Source organism: Pteropus medius, unplaced genomic scaffold (genome assembly GCF_902729225.1).
Source record: "Pteropus medius unplaced genomic scaffold, Ma_sr-lr_union100, whole genome shotgun sequence".
Taxonomy (NCBI): domain Eukaryota; kingdom Metazoa; phylum Chordata; class Mammalia; order Chiroptera; family Pteropodidae; genus Pteropus; species Pteropus medius.
Genome location: NW_024351073.1, coordinates 2,360,130 through 2,380,705, shown reverse-complemented (window position 1 = coordinate 2,380,705; position 20,576 = coordinate 2,360,130). Strand labels below are relative to the sequence as shown.

Here is a 20,576-nt window from a genome sequence, read left to right as displayed (position 1 = left end):
TATTATTTTTAACACATTGGGCTAGATCTTGCTGCAAAAGGTAGGCGGCCTCTTTCGCAGAATGGGAGGATAAAAATAGGTCAGAGAGTGGAGGTAGGGTGGGGGGAACATATGGAGATGACTGGATTTCTATATGGGAATATTACCATACCATTCTGGGCTGTGATCCACCCCTTCCAGCTTATATGATAAGGATAAGAATCACAACTCTACTTGAAAGAAGTGGATTGGAATTCCAGCTCTCAGAGGAATTCTTCTAGATCAGATTTCAAACTCTCTGATTTCCCTGGGACACCAGCTCTCAACTGGGTTTCCATTGCAGCCCCTCAAGTTATTTGGGGAATACCTAGGCCAACTCTGTATTTTCACTGATCAGCTTAAGAGAGAGCTGGAAAGACTGGGTCAGGGTTGCACAGGGGGTTATGAGAGGCTGGGTCTGGAACACAGCACTCCTTGCCACTGTGTGGTGAAAACTCATCAGTCTTAGTAGGTAATGTCTTTGTCCTCACAAGATCTCTCATACTTTTGTGCTTCATTTCCACAGTTTCTCAACCAATAAGTTATAGGGAGAGGACGATAAAAGGTGAATTTCCAGATAATCATCTGAACCATGACATGGTCCCACTTTCTGATTGCTCCCTTCATGCACTCGGCGTGGAGGAGGTGGGGTTAGTCACACTAGTAGTAAGATAGCAGGTGAGCTTGGGGGAAGGAGGCATTTGATAATTTAACCCCCCTTTCTGAATTCTGGGGTGAAGAACTACAAAGCTAGGAACTCCTCCAGCCTCCCATCCCAGCGGCTTCTGCAAGATTTCAATAAAGTGAGCATTCTGAAAATCAGGCAATTCACAGTGGTAGTAACAGAAGCAGCTACAACAGTTGATTTCCAAATCTAACAAGGGTTGTCACCAGCTTGAAGAAAGGCACCTAGCACTCTAAAAGCCAGTCCTTGGCTTTTCTTGGACCACTTTGTTGTCTTTTCTGTATCTACTTCTTCTCAGATACAGCAGCATATTGTGCTCAAATTCCAGTCCCAATATTTAATGGTTGTGTGACTGTCAGCAGGTGACTTATCCTTCCCAAGACTCAGTGTACTCAGGTGGAAAATAGGAATAATAGCAGGGCTCACATATGTTAACTGCCATTCTCATTCCCCTCCTGTGTTCTCTGGGAGTCTCTGTGCCTCCTTAGGAAATTATTTATTTGGGACTGGAAGGAAGGAAACCCATATTCATCCAGTGTATGGCTGGTGCCTGCTTTGTAATAGGTGCTTTATAACTGCAATCTTATTTACTCTCCCAACAACACCGTGGCATAGTTATCATCACCATCACCATCATTATCATCATCATCATCATCATCATCATCATCATCATCATCATCAGCTCAACACTGTTGGGTAAAGAAATAAACCCAGAATTTAAATAACTTGTAAAAAAAGAAACATATGACTGGTAAGTAAAGCGTAAGAAGCCAGGGATATAGCCCTTTGATCATTTTATGATGCTTTTCAAGGAGAAAAAATAGAGGTTTTTTTTTCCCTTCCTTTATTATGCTACCTGCTTTTCTGCAGCCCGTCATAGAAATATCAGAAGCAATGTTGGGGGAATGAGAAATTACAGGAAATCTAGTTCCTCTTTAAGTATAACCTGACATGCTACAAAGATAGGCATGTATATACCATAATTACAACTAGAAAATTTATTAACCTTGCTACTATAAAGTAAGTAAACTTAAAATATATTGTTTAACAACAGGGTATCTTTTGTTAAAAGTCTTAAATATATGTATTTTTTTCATTTAGCAATTCTTCTAGCAGTTCTGCCAATGAAAAATAATCAGGCAATGTATGTAAAAGAATGCTTTTGACAGTCTTGTCTGTATTACCATAAAGAAGGAAAAATAAAATAATCAGTTCAAATATATGGAACTGATTAAATTATGGGATACTACACAGTAATTAAAAATGACTTATTATTAGAAATGATATATAACTCAGATATTATTCAAAATATTTTTAAAGTATTATGGCCCTTATAAAAATTATCTTTATTAAATATATTTTAAAACAATAAAATTCTAGAAGGATTGGTACTAACAACAATGATTGCCGCTTAGGTGATAGAACTATAGAAAATATGTATTGTTTCATTTCTGCATATCTATATTTCTAAGAAATTTTCTTTAATAATATGTATTTTATAATAAGATGATAATCTCTTAAGAAAACATTTCTTATATATTATACCAAACACAGACTATCCAGATCCAGTTAAACATTTTTTTCTGCTATTATCATCTTGTTTCCCCCAAGAAAACCCAAATAACTCTTTGTAAACCACAATGCCCTCTTGTATTTTTGAAGAGGATATCAGTAAATTAAGATCTAGCTGTTTTCTAAGAATCCTGCACATACAGACCTTAGTAGGGAAACAATGAAAGGACTTGTAAGTTCTCCCTTGATAGGCGACTGCCTTCCTCTTAAGTGTGGCTGCAGGGAGGGTCACGTGCTACCGTTTTCTTCACCACTATGCATTCCTCTGCCCCATGACTCTGCAACTCTGACTCCATCTCTCCTTCTCCCTCTCCTCTATGGTAAGGTAATACTCTCTCACCTCTATACTTTCCCATTCTGGCTCAAGAGCTTCCAGCCTACAAACACATCCCGTGAACCCTTTGCCCTGCCTCTTCTACTGCCTGTAGTGCAATCCCTCCCACTACTAGTCCTTGTAGAAGTCATTGTCTCAGTCCACACCTTCTCATTGGGAACTGGCAAAAGAAGAAATCCTCTCGATAGTGAGAGAAGAGAATACCAATCTCCAGTTTTCTGGGGGCTGAGGAGGGGTGTGTGTGGGATGAAAAGTTGGCTCTCTTATAGACTCTGGGAGCATGCAAACACCACATGTATGAGAATATGGCCAATTTTATAGAGAAATAATAGGAAATTTTGCAGCAGAATATTAACCCTATACTTCAGCTACATTATTGGTTAAGCTAGTTTTTATAGTACAGCTGGAAACCCAGTTACATTTTAATTGTACTCTTAATATTGATTTTCAATTAACTTTGGGAACACGACTTGTCTCTAAGGTTTGGACCATTTGGATTTTGTTTGCTTCTCTTAATTAAAATAGTAAAATGCATTTTTTTAAACAAAAGAATTCCCTTTTTGTACAGTCCACTAGATTGTCAAAATGGTACTCATCATCAGCAATATTACCTGACATTTATCATTGGAGTTCTCTTCCAGGATCTGAAGTGTTCATAATATAAAACTTGACTACATTACTGGCTCTGACATCCAGCTATTTTAAGAGGCAAAGACAAAATGTACAACTTTTCTTTCTGTAAGGCATAGCTCTTCCTCTATTCTGAAAGCTGAAATCAGAAAAGGGAACTCTTGAAGCCACAGTCTCTCAACTGGTATAATAAAGACCCAGCAACTTTAATAGTAAATGGAACAACAACGGGAAAAGCAAAAATTCCCAAGGCTTGGGAGACCTGGCTGTAAAGTGCCTCCACCCCTCTCTTCTATGTAGAGAAGATTAGATGTTTACTAGATTATGGAGAGCCATAAAATCAATTACTTACCATTTTTATTGAAAAGAGTTGATGTGCCAGGCACACAGCGACCCTCAAGATGCTGTAACTCAGACAGTGAATGTGCAAGTTAGCTTTGCAAAGTGTACTTCCGTTTTTGAACTATGTGGTCTGTCCAGCTTTCATACATTGATGTGTAAGGTTTATTTGCATGTTATCTTAGGCCTCAGAACATTTGTATAAATGGTCAAGTTTATCCAGTTATTATACTTTAATAGTATGAGAACAGCTACAGGTGAAGTTTTGAAGGTGAAAAGTTGACACAAAAATTATTAAAAGTGCCTGAATATTAAATTCTGTGTGCATTATTAACTTGGTTTATATAAAATCTGTATTTGTGAATCTATCTATCTACCTATTTACCATTATCTATGAATGAAGGACCCACTCCAAAATGTTAACAGTGGTTGACTTGAGTGGAAGTATTATTAAAAATAATTTTTGTTTTGTACTTTGCTGAGTTTTTGACCTTTGTATTTTGAGTATACAGTGCTTGTTTTTGACTTTTGTATTTTGAAAGAACAAAAGGATAATGACCATTTTAATCACCAATTCCAGATGTATTTAGAACAATCTCACCAATATTTAATGGTGAAAATATTCATAAGTTTATCATAGGATATCATTCATTTCATTAAAAATATAAAACATATGTCAATCTAGGTTCATGTGTTATTTTTTTAGTAATTTTTGTTAGCATCATATGCCTCAATCTCACATTGGCGAACTAGATATTCTTGAATTAAGGCCATGGTATTTGATTCCAAATACTCAGATTTCCCACAAATAAGCTATAGCACCTGTCTTAATCTATTCTGGTGCTTGGATTTATCTCCTTTATTGTGAATATATAGGCTGATATTAAAGCAATTTCAAAAGCAGGAGATCATCTTAGTTTCCTATTTCAAAGGAAAGCCAACTGATTCCTAAATTTGGGGTTGCAAATTTCTAGATCTTCTTGTAGGTACTACCAAATTTACCTTGTAGAAGGGCACCAAAGTTCATTATTTGATGACAAACTAATACTAATTATTTCCATGATTATTAAAAAAGATGTTCTTTATTATCTATTCCTTAAAATGAAAATATTTTCCCAAATCAAGATGTGGTAAGAAATATGGATAGAATCATTGCCAAGATAAGGCAGAAAGGCGGAAAAGGACAAATTTCTGGAGTAGAAAGGAATCTGATATTGCCCGGAAACTTTTATGTATTTTAAAGATGAGTAGGGCTCAAAGAGCAGTCAGGAGCCAGGAGGATAGTCAACAATCTGAAATTGCACAGTCTCTGGCACATAATACATGTGTAATGAATGAATGAAGGAGAAAGATCAAGGCAGGACAGGTATAGCAACCAGGCATGCTGTTAGATGTAAAATATTGCAGAAGAAGACCTTAAAATGGAAACATTCTTAACCAGAATGCTTCTTATTCATTATCTGCTGGAACAGAGACTGTCACAATGCAATTACATCTTAGGGTCTAAAGCTGTGGCCATCAACCTGGCTGTGTGATAAAATCACCTGGAAGTTTAAGAAGATCCCAGTTCCTAGGCTTTATTCCAGACCATTATATAAAAAAAAATCTCTACTTTTGAGACTCAGGCATCAGTATTTTTTAAAATTCTCTATGTGATTTCAGGGTATAGGGCTATAAAAGGAGGAACAGTTGACTCTTACTAGCAAGACAGTGAACAGGTCACCAAGCAAGTCTTGCCGATGGAAATAATCCTGACACGCTGACACTTTTTACAACATACTGTTTATCAACATATTCTCACTATGCACTACATAATAATTATTTATTATTGGTCACTCCATGACTTTTTCTCTGTACCAGCAAGTTGGAAAAACTTACATAATAAACAGAAATCTAGCAATTTTCAGTAACAATGTAGCTGACTGGACAAGTCTTTGGTTAAAAGAACTTCAAACTTCAGTTCCTTCGCTTGAATTCCATTTCAAGTTCTGCTTATTTTTAAATGAGAATTAGGTAATTTTTAGTTGTTTTTGATATAAATTCAGCAGTCTCATAAAAACATATTTAAGAGAAGTGTTTTGGCTAAGAGAAACAAGTAAGGCTGAAGCTCCCAACCATAACTCATAATCCACCAATAAATTTATATTTTTAGTTTTTGGAGCATAATCGCTACTTAAAATTTTTATTTTAAATGTCACGTATATGAGTACATTTTCAGGGAAGTCAACTAAGTACATAAGTCCCTGAGCAGGAAGATGAAACAGGAAATGCAATAAAGATTACAGACAATATAGTGATACCATCTAAAGAAGATAAAGTTATATTTTTGTGGTATGGGCACTGCAATTATTCCTGCTAGTGGAATGAAGAAGTAGCTCAGAGAATGCAAAAGTGGCTAGAATTCTTCAAATACTTGGGCATGTATTCTTTCTTCATATGTTTACATTCTAAAACTGTTTTTGTTCAGGCAATGGTAAAAATCAGTCTGTCCTCTTGTTACTCATTGATGGTGAAAGCTGGGTGGAGACGGTGAAGCTCAGAAAGAGTGGGTGGCTGGCAGAAACCAGCTTCATATTTTGAAGTCAATTTACAGCAAAATGGAGGGCGACAGCACTAATGACAATTTAAGTACTACTACTTACTGATCATTATTTAACAGTATCACTGGGGTTGTATCTCTCAGGCTTTAAAAAGAGCATGGTTAAAATTGTTAGCATAGAGGGTTAGAAATACTTGTACACGATTTCTGTTTTATAGCCTGAATGGCTAACATTTTAGGGAAGAAATATAAGATCATTGAAGTGCCCAACACAAACATGCCTGGATAAGAACCCTGAGGCAAAAAAACAGAAGGATGTTGAGTCTCACCTCTTACAGGCAGCTTCCCTGCTTCTTGCTTATTCCGCTCCAGTTTTTCTGGGCTCCTGCAGACTGCACCATGAAATGAAGCTTTCTGATACATTGGCCTTTTATGGCTCTCCCATTGTCTCCACTGCATTAAGTTTGGATCCTTGACTAAATTTGAAACTCTTCCAGTGAAAATTGCTTTTCATACTTCCTCTGTCACTCTAAGAGCCTAGAGAGCTTTTATTTTTTTAAACTGGTTTTTTTTTTTTTTTTGGCTCATGGGTTCCTTTCAAAATCTGGTAAAAGCAGTATATGCTTTGCACACTAATTCAGCATGTGCACAGCCTCCCTTGAAGTCTGTCATTTATGGGAAGCTTGGCTAAAACATTGTCAACCACTAGGAAATGGTCACTATATTGCTGTTCTTTGATGATGAAATTAAAGCAGAGAAATGTTAAGTGATCCCTCAAGTTTCCAGACTAGGAGACCGGTCAGCTAAAACTTCATTATTTTGTAAACTTGACTCATTTTATCAACATGCTTTTTAATTGTGCCAGCAAAGAACAACCCAGACTCCCAAAATAGATTCATAGAAATTCAAGGAAATTCTACTCTCCCTGCTTGGATAGATATGGAATAGCCAAAAAGAAAGTGGCAGGAAGAAAGCACGATATGAGCAGGCAGGCTTAAAAGGGTTATACAGGAGGAAATGGGCAGGTCCTTGATTTGGCTTATTTCTCTTTCGCTTTTTATTTTGAAAACAAAATGGATTTTTTTCCCACTCTTGTATTTTCTATTTTTGATGAACGGAGATCTTAACCCTTTCAGAATATTAGTACTCTAGAAGAAATAACCGACCCATCAATTTCAGTACAAAATGAACTCATTTTCCAATAAAAAGAGAGTTCCCACTATGTTCAATGGGATGAGTAGATTGTATTTAAACTCAAGAAGGGCAGGGAACCATTGTCTTTACAATTTATACCCAACCCCAAGCTTAAAAAGAAAAAAAGAAAATCATTGTTCAACAAGTACTACTGAGAACACTGGATATCCGCATGCAAAAAATTGAAGTTGATGCCTTACCTTATATCATATACAAAAATTAACTCAAAATGGATCAAAGACCAAACATAAGAGCTAATAAAACTATAGAATTCTTAGAAGAAAACACAGGAAGAGCTTCATGATGTTCGTATCAGATCCATTGATTTCTTTGATGTGATGTCAAAAAACATAAGCAACAATAGAAAAAGTAAATAAATTTGATTTCTTTCATATTAAACACTTCTTATACATCAAAAGAAACTATCAGTAGAGTGAGATGATACCCCCCACACAGAATGAGAGGAAGTATTTGCAGATCTGATATGCGATTAATATCCAGAATATATAAAGAACTCTTACAATTCAAAAAACAAAACAAAACAAATGAAATCAAATAACCTAGTTAACAAATAGGCAGGAGACTTAAACAGACATTTCTCAAAATAAAATATTCAAGAGGCTAATAAGCACATGAAAAAAATGCTCAGAACAACTAACCATTAAAGAAATGTGTATCAAAACCACAATGAGATATCACTTTACACCCATCAGGATGGCTATTATAAAACAAAACAAAACGGAAACAGAAAATAACAAGTGTTGACCAGGAAGTGGAGAAATTGAAGCTCCTGTGAATTGCTGAAGAGAATGTAAAAAGTTATAACTCTTTTAGAAAAGAATGTAAAAAGTTACAACTCTTTTAGAAAACAATATGGTTTTCTCAAAAAATTAAACATACAATTACAATATAATCTGGAAACTCCACCTTTAGGTGTATACCCAATAGCATTAAAAAGCAGAGAAAAGAAGAGATATTTGGACATCCATGTTCATAGCATCATTATTTCCAATAGCCACATCGTAGAAGCAACCCAAGTGTCCATCAACAAAAAAATGGATAAACAAAATGTGATATCTATATCGATATCTATATTTCATCTATATCACAATGGACTATTATTCAGCCTTAAAAAGCAATGAAATTCTGATATATACTTGAAAATATTACACTAAATGAAATTAATCCAATACAAAAGGACAAATGTTCCATGATTCCCCTAATATGAGGTGCCTCAAATAGTCAAATTCATAAAGACAGAAAGTAGAATAGTGGTTATCAGGGCTGGGGAAGTAGGGAATGGAGAGTTATTGTTTAAATGCTCTAGAGTTTCAGTTTGGGATGATGAAAAAGTTCTGGAGATGGATAGTGGTGATGGTTGCACCACAATAAGAATGTACTTAATGCCACTGAACTGTACACTTCAAAATGATTAAAATGGTAAATTTTATATTACATATATTTTTCTACAATAAAAAAAATAACTCCTCTTAAAAGATCACTAAACCTACTAATTATTTAGAAGAGAGTACTAAACCATTCTGCCATATGCTGTTATCTACAATTTTCATATTTAATCTTATTTTTCATAAATAACTATTGGGAAACTAACTCAGGAGCTGCTGTTGTGGGCTTTTGTATGTAGTGTCCCACTGCACATACAATCAAAGAGCCTTGGAGGAGGTAGTAATGAAAAGGTAGGGTGAAGACGCTAACCCATACCTCAAATATTTATTATTTGGCAGGTATATGTTGACTGCTTACCATGTGATTGGTAGATTGAATAAGCAACCTGAGTTTTAAGAACAAAAAGGGAAGAACGTAAAATGTAAGAGTATCCTTGCTTTGAATTTGTGTTGTGCCTGGTCAGAGAGCACGTGAGGGTAGGGGGCAGATATACTTTGCCTGGACCAACCTACGAATTCCCTTCTCAGGAGTATGCTTTTCCCAATCACAATCCAGGTTGAGTTATATTATACCCAGCAGCCTGGAGATCCTCATCTACCCCAATTTCAGGTGATTCTTCCTCATTTAGGTCTAAAGATTTTCTTTGCTGATTCCTGTTGGGTAATTTCTGGTGTCTCAATGGTGCACCCTGCTGGAAATGCTCTACCAGATGTGCTACCTTCGAGGGACGTTGGAGGATCTCACTGCCAACAGTGAACCTACACAGTTGCCCCGCTTTCCAGTAGAAGGTACTCTGAGAAAGTATTAAGCTGACCCGAGGGGGTCTGATTGAGGCCCAACTCTTTTCTTGTTTGACAGAATTCACAAGGATGCAAAGATTCTTAGGAGTTACTGTGATAAACTTCCCTCTGAAAGCACAGTTCAGTGTTTGTATGCATTCAGCATCCTAATTCTTTCTGATTCACTCAGGTTTCCGAGGGCAGAGAATTCTCTTGAGCTCCCAAATCTATTTTATATCCTAAAGGGCCTGGCACTTTCCACCTCCATATCACACCTAATATATCAAAATGCATCCCATATCCAGAAACCTTTTTCTTTGCTACTAAAAAAACCTTGAAAATTATTTTTTAAATTCTGCTTTTTAAATTATTTGCTAATAAATAATTTATTTATTGTGATCTCTCAGCAATTCTGCTTTCTTGAGAATTTCCATGAAGTGAGAAAAACTGACTTAAATTTTTTATAAACGCATGAAATGTTTATTGATAATAAGAATAACAATGAAGTCGACATGATACATATTGACATGTAATTAAACATTTATTAACTTTGATTTTACATTTTTTCTTCTCCTTCCTTCCTTCCTTCCTTCCTTCCTTCCTTCCTTCCTTCCTTCCTTCTTTTCTTCCTTCCTTTCTTCCTTCCTTGTGTTTTACCTTCTATGTGATTCCTGGGAAGCCAACAACTCTATTCTTTTTTTCACACTCCTAGAGAAAACAAAGAATTATCAATCTTAATGATTAATAGGACTTCAACTTTGGTCCATCCACCCATCTATTTATTCATCTCCTTAGACTGTTGTACTATACTATGCCAGATTCTATCCAAGTGCTGGGAATAGAATGAGGTTTAAGATATAAGACACATTTCCAAACTAGAGGGGATATTCATCTTGTGTAGGGAGAGTAAATGTGACCAGTGCTAGGGCAGAAAAATAGGTAAAAAATAGGTAGAAAACAGGGATCCTGAGTACCAATGGCATGGATTTGGGGAGAATACAAATGCTTTTTGGATTGCAAATCACTGCAATGACACTAAGATAGATGAGAGATAGAGTTAGCATGTATTTATAAATAATTATCCTAGAATTTAAGTTAAATCCTAACATGTATATTGTTACCACGTTGTTGAGACTCTAAGTGTGTTTGCTAAGAAGGGCAAAAAACATTCTTGTAATATTAAAATTTTTATTGAAAAAGTTGAAAGTATAATTGAATGATAAAATGGAGAATGTGCTATGACTGTTTTAGGAAACCACATAAACATTTTAGAAATTTCATTGTAGAAAACTTCTGTGTTTGTTCAATCAGAAATGTAAGCTATGATTGCCATAGGAAGTTAATCTTACTAGCTAATTGTGTGATGATTAAAAGTTGGACTAAGACCTTGCTTATCTATTAGGATTCTAATTAATTCCACCAGAATGAAAGACAAAGCAGATCCTTTTAGTATTAGAAACATGGCTAATGTAATTCCTCCTTGTAAAAGTATAATAATGATTTCAGATAATTAACTGTAAAAGGCAGTGAGGACTCTCAATTTTCTTAAACATGAATAAAGTTAAAATGGCACAATTAAAATTTAATAAATACCATTTATGTAAATTTAAAAAAATCCAAAGCAGGGTTGAATATATATATTTTTTATTGTTATCTACATATTCAGTGTAAGTATAAAAATATGGACTGGAAGGATACACATTAACTTAATGGAAGTGACTATATCTGAGTAGGGTCAGAGAGAGGAATGGCACCCAGATTTTTTTTCAGGGGAGGGAAAGTGGTATAAAGTACTCTACTGTATCTGTAATTGTTTTTCTTAAAAAGAGGTTCTGAAATATTTATGTATATGTATATGTAAACATACATATGTACACATATAGTATATTACACATATACATATAAAGTGTATGTGATATATATCTGTTTAATGTTTGTTAATTCTGGATAATGTGAATACCTGGATGCTTATTATATTTCTGTAAACTTTATATGAACATTTTTATAATTAAAAATAATATAGCATTACAGTTTGTTTTTTTATAGTTCTGTTTAAGCATAGAGGTAGAAGACGTTAAAACTGTATGCTGTGACACATTAAGTCTGTTTTGTCCATTTTTACTACTTGTTCAGTTTTTGTCCTATGTTTATAAAGATAACCTAGAAGTTTAATACAAATTCATCTGAGCCAGTTTTCAAATTAAATAACCTTAAAAATGCATATTTTTCTCCTTAATGATATCAAATAAGTTGTTCTCACCTGAAAGAATTCGCTTATCGATTTCACAGGCTATTCCCTCAAATGTGACTGGACAGGAACACAAACAGTATCCATCTAGCAGGACCACTGTACCCCCATTTTGGCATGAGTGGCATTTCGATGTACTGAATTCTTTGACATAATCTTCAATGGCTCTTTCCAAATTTTGTTTTTTTGGGTATGCATTCTTTAGTCTCACTGGAATCAGATTATGTATAGGAGACAGCTGCAAGAAAGCAAAACATTTAATTTTAGATCTTTTTCTACTGATGGAGCTCGTAATATTCTTCACTGAATTATTTATTCATTAACTAATTCAATAAGGGCTTATTGAAGAACTATTATTGCCAGATATGATGTTAGCTTTTAATACTATATTAGTGATCAAAACTAGTCATGATCTCTGTGATCATAGAGATGAATGGAAAGTGGAAACTATAATACATGTTATAAATGATGGGTATATGTGTTTTAAAATTGAACAATCATGGATTTAAGCTTTATCGACATATTATTTTATGAGTTGTTTTGCTTCCCTTTTCCCTCCTCTCCTTCTTCAGAAGATAGCCAGTTGCTTGTCTTGTCTAAGAGAAGATTTGTGCCCAAGGCCAAGTCCAGAATGCCCTTGAAGTTCTACTCTTTATTGACCTTTTACTCTAAAAGCCTGAACTCACTGGGAAATTTTTTCTGGGAGCAGTGTGAGAAGAATGCCACTGAAGGAGGAGATTCTATCAGTCCAGGATGGGGACAGAGTTAGTATGCACCTCAAGTAGCAGGAAATTAGAATTAGATCTCTAGCAGCTATTCTGGAGAGTAGCGAAAACTGTGTAGTGCCCTTGGATATCAAGGACCAGGGCTCTAGTTTTGTAAATGATTCTCATGCACAATCTTGGCATGGCAGGTGTGGAACCACTTAACTTCAAGTGAATATGTGAACTTAATCCATGAATTTATCAAGGTGACCACAGTGGACTAAATACTTACATATATCATTTCTCTGTTCCCCCAACAGAAGCATCAGAATTTTTCTATTAATTTAGGCAATCTCCCTGAACCCCATCCAACAAATTAATGAAGAATGAATTTTCTAGCAGCATGGAGGGATGGGATCTCAATGTCAAATTCAATTAGACTTAAAGAAAATGAAATAAAAGGACTTATTTTGCACATTTAAATTCCTGGAGTAAGATACAAAATTGCTCCAGTTGAATCAGGGAAGCTTGGAAAGTTTTTCCTGAGAAAATGACTATTAAGCTGAGATTTTAGGGTATTAAGGATAGAGTATTCACCTCATACATTGCAGAATTCAAAAAGTTCATATAGTGGAGGTATTATAACATATATGGAAAACTTGTATCATATGTTCATTAAATTTAAGCAAATTTAATTGTGTGACTAGAAAGAGCTGTTTTGAGTTGATGAATTGTTAGCAATTGAGGCCCTTTGGTGGCATAGCACTTTGCAACAAGAGATCACAAAATTTAAAAGAAATTGAAACCTAAAGATTTAAGAAAGAAGATATAAAAAATATACCACCAATTCCTACAGCAGAGTAGTAACTGATTAAATATTGTCAACTAATACTTTTACTGAGGACAATGAGAAAAGCTGAACAAAGTAAAACCAAAATGAAAAATGTGCTTAAGGGCCCTAGAGAACTACAAGGTGATCAAACACAAAAAAGGTAATAAAAATATGGGAAGAGATGGAAATTCAGTGAGGTGAGTCTAGTATTTTGGGGCCACCAATTCCCTTTACACATTTCCTAACTGAGGAAGAGGCAGTCAAGGGGATAAAAGGGAGATCAACATATTACTGGACTGAGGGAAAGTGGTTGGAATTTAGGACCAGCAAAGGTAAACGAGCTGTACTTAGGGTTGGGACCCAAAACACTACATCCTTAGATGTAAGGAGCATCTTACATCTAAGGGTAGCCCTGGCGAAGACTGCAACCTGGTCTGGATTAAATTAATCCTGAATTATTAGTACTCCAGAAACTTTTCAGATGTAAATATATATTTCCTCTGGAGGAAAATAAAATCATCTCAGGCCTCAAACTACTCCTATAACAATTTTTAAATTTTGATATCAAGTCCAAAATAAAAATAACTATGTACACAAGGAAACAAGGCAACAGGAACTTTAGAAATGATATAAGCTAGAAACAGAGCAATGGAGGATGCCAAGATTTGAGTTATTAGTCATAGACTTTAAAATAACTATGTTTATATAAGCAGAGAAGAGAAAATTATTTTTTAAAATAGAAGATTTGAAAAATAAAACAAATAAATATATTAGAACAATATAATAATAGCAGATGTGACACAACTGAAGCAAAGTTAATGAATTGAAATATAGGTCAGAAGAAAAAATATTGACCATCAAGTATGAATGATAAATATTTGGGAAATACAGAAAGAGCATAGAAAATATAAAAGGGTGAGAAGGTAAAAGATTCATATAATTTGAATCCCAGAAAGAGAATGTATAAGAAGCATTATTTGAAGAGCTAATGGCTGAGAATATTATTAACTTGTTGACAGACATCAAGATACTCCATTAATGAAAAGCTACATTATTTTTTTTTTCTTTTGCACCTAGGTACATCAGAGTAAAATTGCTAAAAAAATAAATAAATAAATAAATAATAATAATAATAATAATAATGGAGAAAAATCTTAAAAGCTGTTTAGTAAAAAGCTGTTTAGTAAAAAATAGCTCATTGGTCTAAGACAATGAGCTATTCATAGGGAAATTTTTTACAAAGTGACCTTCTAACTTATACCATACAAAAACTAGGTTGATTGTAGATGGAATTATAAAAGCAAAGCAATAAAGTTTCTGGAAGGTATAAAAAAGTATCTTCAATACCTTGTGGTAGGAGTAACTTTAAATAGGGCACAAAAGCACTAACTGTAATGAAATGAAATATACATTTAACTACATCAAAAAAGATAAGAAAAGAAAACATCAACATCATTATTCCTGATATGATGCACTGAGAAGAACACATCACTTTTGTGGTATTCAGGCCAAAATGCATAGCCTCAATCTACTCTAAGCCTAAACTGAGAGACATTTGACACAATAACTGACCAATAATCAAAAATGTCAAGGTCATGAAAGACAAGGAAAGTATGAGGAAATGTCACAGATTGAATAAGACTAAGAGGACGTGGCAGCTAAGTGCAATGCGGGATCCTGACTGGATCCTGAAACAGAAAAAAAAGAGATTAAGGAAAAACTGGTGAAATTTAAATAGGGTCTGTGATTTAGTTAGTGTTAATTTTTTAATTTTGATTATGGTACTATGGTTATGTAAGTTGTTAATATTATTGGCTGCTGGGTGTAGGGTATATGTGAACTCTGTACTATTTTTGCAATTTTATAGTAAGTCTAAAATTATTTCAAAAGTTAAGCAGGGTTGGGCCTGGTTAGTACTTGGATGGGAGACCACTTAGGAAGACCAGGGGCTTATAGGCGTTAAAAAAAAATTAATTAATTAATTAAATTATTTCAAAATAAAAAAGTAAAAAAGAGGACATTGGTTATCAAGAATATCATTAAAAGGTGAAAGTCCTCAAGTGATAGAAGACATTTATAATACTTTTAAGTGAGAATAGTCTCAGATCCCGAATGTATTAAGTACTTTTATAAAGTCAACACAAATGTTCACCAGCATAGTCTTTTGTGAATTAGTATGTAGGATTCAGATTTCAACTGTGTCATCTTTATTTGGAGGAAAGAAACCTCATACCAACATTGCCACATTGACACAAAAAACATAAGCATGTGGTAGAGTTATTTTGGTTTTTAAGAAAAGAAATTCATCTTGTTTTACCCTTCAAAGTCAAGTCAAGCCTAGATAATCTAAGATACAGGAATAAAGGGTCATGGAGAAAATACAATTTAGATAAAATGCATAAACAGTGTTCAAAGAGATAAAGATGAAGGAAGTCTAATGGCAACAGTTTCAGAGGAACCTCAAACTCTGGAGTCAAAAACCCACAGGAAGACAATTAAAATGTACTTCTTGAAGTTTTCCGAAAGTGCCATCTTTTTTTCTGATAAACTTTGGCCTTCTGTTAAGTTAGCTATCCCAGCTAAATCTTTCTACCCATTGCAGATATATTTTCAGTGGATATAGTCTATCGTGAAATTTGTTAAAATACAAAAAAAAAAAAAAAAAATTGACAATGCAGTTTAATATTAAGTACATTCAATTTCTTATAGGCTTCCAAACTTATTAAACTATATGTACCACATGTAGTTTGTTGATAGAATGAGTGTTACTTTTATTTCCATACAAGAGAGTTAGGAATGCTTTTCACTATGTCGTTATAACTATAATGACTGTAGAACAGAGCACTGATGCTCTTTAACACCTGACACATCACTCACTGCTGAAAGTTGTACAGTATATCAAAAACGGTAGACTGATTTGTTCATCATTACCCAAGCTGTTACAGAAAGAGCTTAGTATAGCTTGACGTGTGGGTGGATAAGAGTGGTTGAAAAAAATGAGAAAAAGAGAACTGAGAATGGAAAAGGCAAGACAAAGTGAAAAGCAACACAAGTACACAAAACTTATGCAAAAGAACCATTTGCATGAGGTGGGTGACAGATTTAGTTATATTTTCTAACCCATTGAGTAAGAAAATGGAATTTAATGATCACATGCATATAAGAAAAACTTACCTGATTCCCCCAAACACAAAATGATCCTCGAAACTGATTAAAGAGTAATTTCTCCCATGAGTTCTCATAAAGGAGACATTATATCATGTAATATCCTTTTAGTAAATTAAGTAGTGAGTTACATAACTTTGTTTTTATAATGTCAAAACAAAACTTTATAGGAAGCCAATATGCTATAGACTAGCTATACCAATCTCTGCAGCTATTTCTCTAGAGAAATCATAAACTTTATATTTCTCAGGCAATCGTTAATAAATGTAGTTTTTCTCAGCTGACATTTTTATATCTAGTTTGTAGCAGTAAACTTAATAAGAGATCAAAGTTCAGCTATTCTGTTGAAATAAAATGTAGAATCATTTGTGTTCACATTCAGACAAACTAGAAATAGAATTAATATACTTCCATGAAAGCTGAAGACTATGACAAAAGTAAATACTGAAAGAGAGGCCCAGCCTATTTCCTCTGCATGGAGAAAGGCTGAGGAGAAATTCTTGGGCTGAGTCAACACATTCCTTAAGAAGTGTTTTGCGGTTTGCTGAAACACGCAAAGGGGGAAATAAAGCCACAAGGTTCTACTTAATAGAGAGCATGGCCATAGTTACTATAGCATGAAATATATATAACTATATGATATTAAATATGTGTATATACACACAAGTGTTCTACTTAGGAAATCTCAGTGATATATTCATATTGCTTTTAATTTAGACTAATATAACTTCTTAGTGTTTACTCCAAGATAAATTGTTTGCAACATAAATACTTAGGTACTTGATTTAATTTACTACAGAGCATTAAATATAAACCAGTTAATAGTTTAGCATGGATGGGGAGAGATTTTACCAATTCTTTAAATAATTATATAGGAAGGTCAATTATTTAAAAATTCAGATCATCCCCAGTGTTTGAGCATGTCATCCACAGACAATAGAATGCTTCAACTTACCAAAGAACGAATTAGTGACTATAGATTGGGTAATTATCTCATGGAAATAGCTTCCACTTAATCAAAGGACCATGTCTACTGGATTTACGAGAGCAAAAGAACTTGGAATCTATTTCAAGGTCAAACTTCATGATATCTCACATCTCTTTAGGGATTTAAAAGCCACACATAGTCAATAAAAACCATAATATTTTACTATTTTCTGAGCTTCATCTACAAAAGACTAATTTAAAAAGTGGGTCATGGTAGACTAACTGTAGCTGCCATTTTCTTAGGTAAACATTGATATGAAAAGTTCAGGCTTCCAATGTGTATAAAAAGAAAGATATACAGATATTTTAGATGGAATGCGTACCAATCTAAAAATCTGGGGGTTAAAAAATTTAAAAATAAAAATAATAAAAATAAATAAAAATAAAAATCTAGGGGTCAATAGTTGCCTTTAAAAATAGGATAAACTATATTTTGCATCCAGCCCGTAAGACTGTACCAATAGAGTTGATAAAGGTCTTTCAATAGTTCTAGGTAAATCCAGTAATAAATCTTCAGCAGATGCTTCATTTACTTGAGATTTTTAAAATGAGCTGTAGAATATGCTGGACTATTATTGAGAACAATCTTAGATCCATATGAGGATAGTTGAACTGCTTTTGCAGAGATGAGAAGATAAACCCTTTGTGTTTCTATCTTGCTGTAAACATCCACCTAAATTCTTTCCTTATTTAATATCTTCAGACATAGGTTTACTTCGCTGAGTTCAAGAAAATAAATTTAAATATGATTAAAATATAATAAAATAAAAGGGCTTTTTCTGATTTTAATTTTATATATGGACATGCTAATTTGGCCAACTTTTTCTCCCTTTTTGTCCTACTTTTAGGACAAAATATCTGAAGTCTCACAGATATGTTTCCACATCAGTGAATGGCTAGATTTATGTAACCTGAAGGATGAGTATATTATAATTTTTCAGTTTCTAAGTTCTTCCCTCACATAAATAAGGTAGTTTTGGTGGCATCACTCACTCTTGAAAGATGATAAAATAAAAGAAAGAAACAAAATTCTCCAACAATTAGTCCTATCAAAATGTCAACAGGTCTGTAACTCAAGTTAATCAAACTGAAGTAGGGGTCTGTCGAAGATAAATTTGACCCAAAGGAAGAAAATTGTGAAACATATAGGGAAAGTTATAAAGGAAGTAGGAAAAAAATAAAAGATAAAGGAAAACACATACCCTTTTTAGTTAGTTTGAGGAGAGAATGATTAAACTAAATAACATTGGCATTTATATCTTCATAATTATAACACAATTTCCCTCTTCCCCAGGAATAAGTACTAAATTGTGAACTCCCAATGGATTTATAAACTAAAGACTATTATAATCAAGTTGCAAACCAAAACCAAAATGAAACACCACCTCACACCTCTTAGAATAACAAGTGTTGGAGAGGATGCAAAAGGGAACACTCATACCCTACCAGTGGGAATGTAAACTGGTACAGCCACTATGGAAAACAGTATGGAGATTCCTCAAATAATTAATAATAGATCTACCATATAACCCAGCAATCCCTCTTCTGGGAATCTACCTGAAAAACTTGAAAACACATATTCATAAATATCTATCTATCTATCTATCTATCTATCTATCTATCTATCTATCTATCTACCATCTATCTATATGTGTGTGTGTGTGTATACATACATATATATCCTTATGTTCATTGCATCACTATTCACAATAGCCAAAACATAGAAACAACCTAAGTGTCCTTCAACGGATGATTGGATAAAGAAGATATGGTACATATAAACAATGAAATACTACTCAGCCATAAAAAGATTAAATATTGCCATTTGGGACAACATGGATGGATCTTGAGAGTATTATGCTAAGTAAAATAAGTCAAATGGAAAAGTGCAAGAATAATATGATTTCACCCCTATGTAAGATATAAAACGAAAAGCAACAAACAAACAAAACGAGCAAGCAAACATGAAAAACAAACGTATAGACACAGACAACAGAATGGTGGTTACAAGAGGGATGGAGAAAGGATGAAGAGGGTAAAGGGGGTGAAATATGGGGAGGGAAGGAGACTAGAAATATGGGGAGGGAAGGAGATTGGGTGGTGAGCATACAATAGATTATGCAGATGTCATATTACAAAGCTGTACACCTGAAATTTAAATAATGTTATTAACCAATGTTATCTCAATACATTAAATTTAAAAAATACAAAAAAGAAATAATTTCCAGATCATAAGAATTGCTTGCCCTTGGTCTTATTTTCTGGGACCTTATGAACATTCCTTTCATGAAAGCCCTTAATAAACCTGATTCACCTGTGTTTGAAGTTGTAGCATGATGTCACCTGAAGGCAAGGTACAGTGAGGGTCACCTGAAAGAGAACTAATAATTCCTGGGCACCTATTTTGTGCCAGTCTGTGCTATAGGCTCTGTACAAGCAATCTTGTTAAGTGCTCAAAATAAATGGAGCCCTGGGTTGGTCTGATGCCACCCAGGCCAAGTTTAGATCTCTGTCCCTCACTAAACGTTCCTTACAAGTTCTGACTTCTGCAACACTAAATTCTCCGGGGCTTTCTTCAGTGCCTTTCTTCTGTGCCTTGCTTCTTTTGAGGAATGAGATGGGAGTACATTTGAATGCTCATATCTTTTTCAGATGAAGTTAACTGTTCATCTGAACCAACAGTTATATTTAATAAAAAATAAAATTTTCTACTTGAAAATAAACAATTCTTACCTTTTGATTAATAAGCACTGGAGCATCAGTTAAGGAAGAGGACCAGTTTACAAAGTCAGTCACATCAACCGTTTTGGCTCCTTTGAGAAGTTTCTCTTTCAGTTCAAATGCATATTTTTTTGTTCCTCCTCTTATGAGTGAAACAACATCATCTATGATGTTATCTTTTGTGATGTTTACTGAGAGGAGAAAGAGATGTAAATCAAGCATTTATAATTCTGTGATATTTGATAAATATTTATTAACCCTCTTTTGTGTAGTCTAGTGTGTTTATTGAATTTTACTTATAAATATCACTTATATAACTTTTCACCCCAAATCTCCAAGGGCAGTTTTTATTAGTAGCTAATTGTAGACTTTGGTCATTTTTTTTTAAGAAATAAAAATGGTACAATGATTGAGATACATTG

General features: G+C 34.1%; 2 protein-coding genes across 4 annotated transcripts in view; both read right to left on the bottom strand.

The window, feature by feature from the left end:
• Window positions 1-7,494, bottom strand: part of FYB1 (FYN binding protein 1) — a 144,524-nt gene extending 137,030 nt beyond the window's left edge. For 2 of the 3 annotated variants that reach the window (XM_039842609.1, XM_039842612.1), the window contains exon 1: window positions 3,592-3,690. In XM_039842609.1, the coding sequence (XP_039698543.1) occupies window positions 3,592-3,594 (3 nt within the window). In that variant the 5' untranslated portion in view covers window positions 3,595-3,690. Of the gene's footprint in view, window positions 1-3,591; window positions 3,691-6,446 lie in introns of those variants that run through there. The other variant, XM_039842611.1, reaches the window with a different exon arrangement.
• A 2,460-nt stretch (window positions 7,495-9,954) lies between these two features.
• C9 (complement C9) overlaps window positions 9,955-20,576 on the bottom strand; it is a 44,898-nt gene continuing 34,276 nt past the window's right edge. The window contains exons 9-11 of the mRNA XM_039842607.1: window positions 20,167-20,345; window positions 11,758-11,983; window positions 9,955-10,205 (exon numbers count right to left, since the gene is read on the bottom strand). Coding sequence (XP_039698541.1) covers window positions 10,198-10,205; window positions 11,758-11,983; window positions 20,167-20,345 — 413 coding nt within the window. The 3' untranslated portion in view covers window positions 9,955-10,197. The remainder of the gene's footprint in view (window positions 10,206-11,757; window positions 11,984-20,166; window positions 20,346-20,576) is intronic.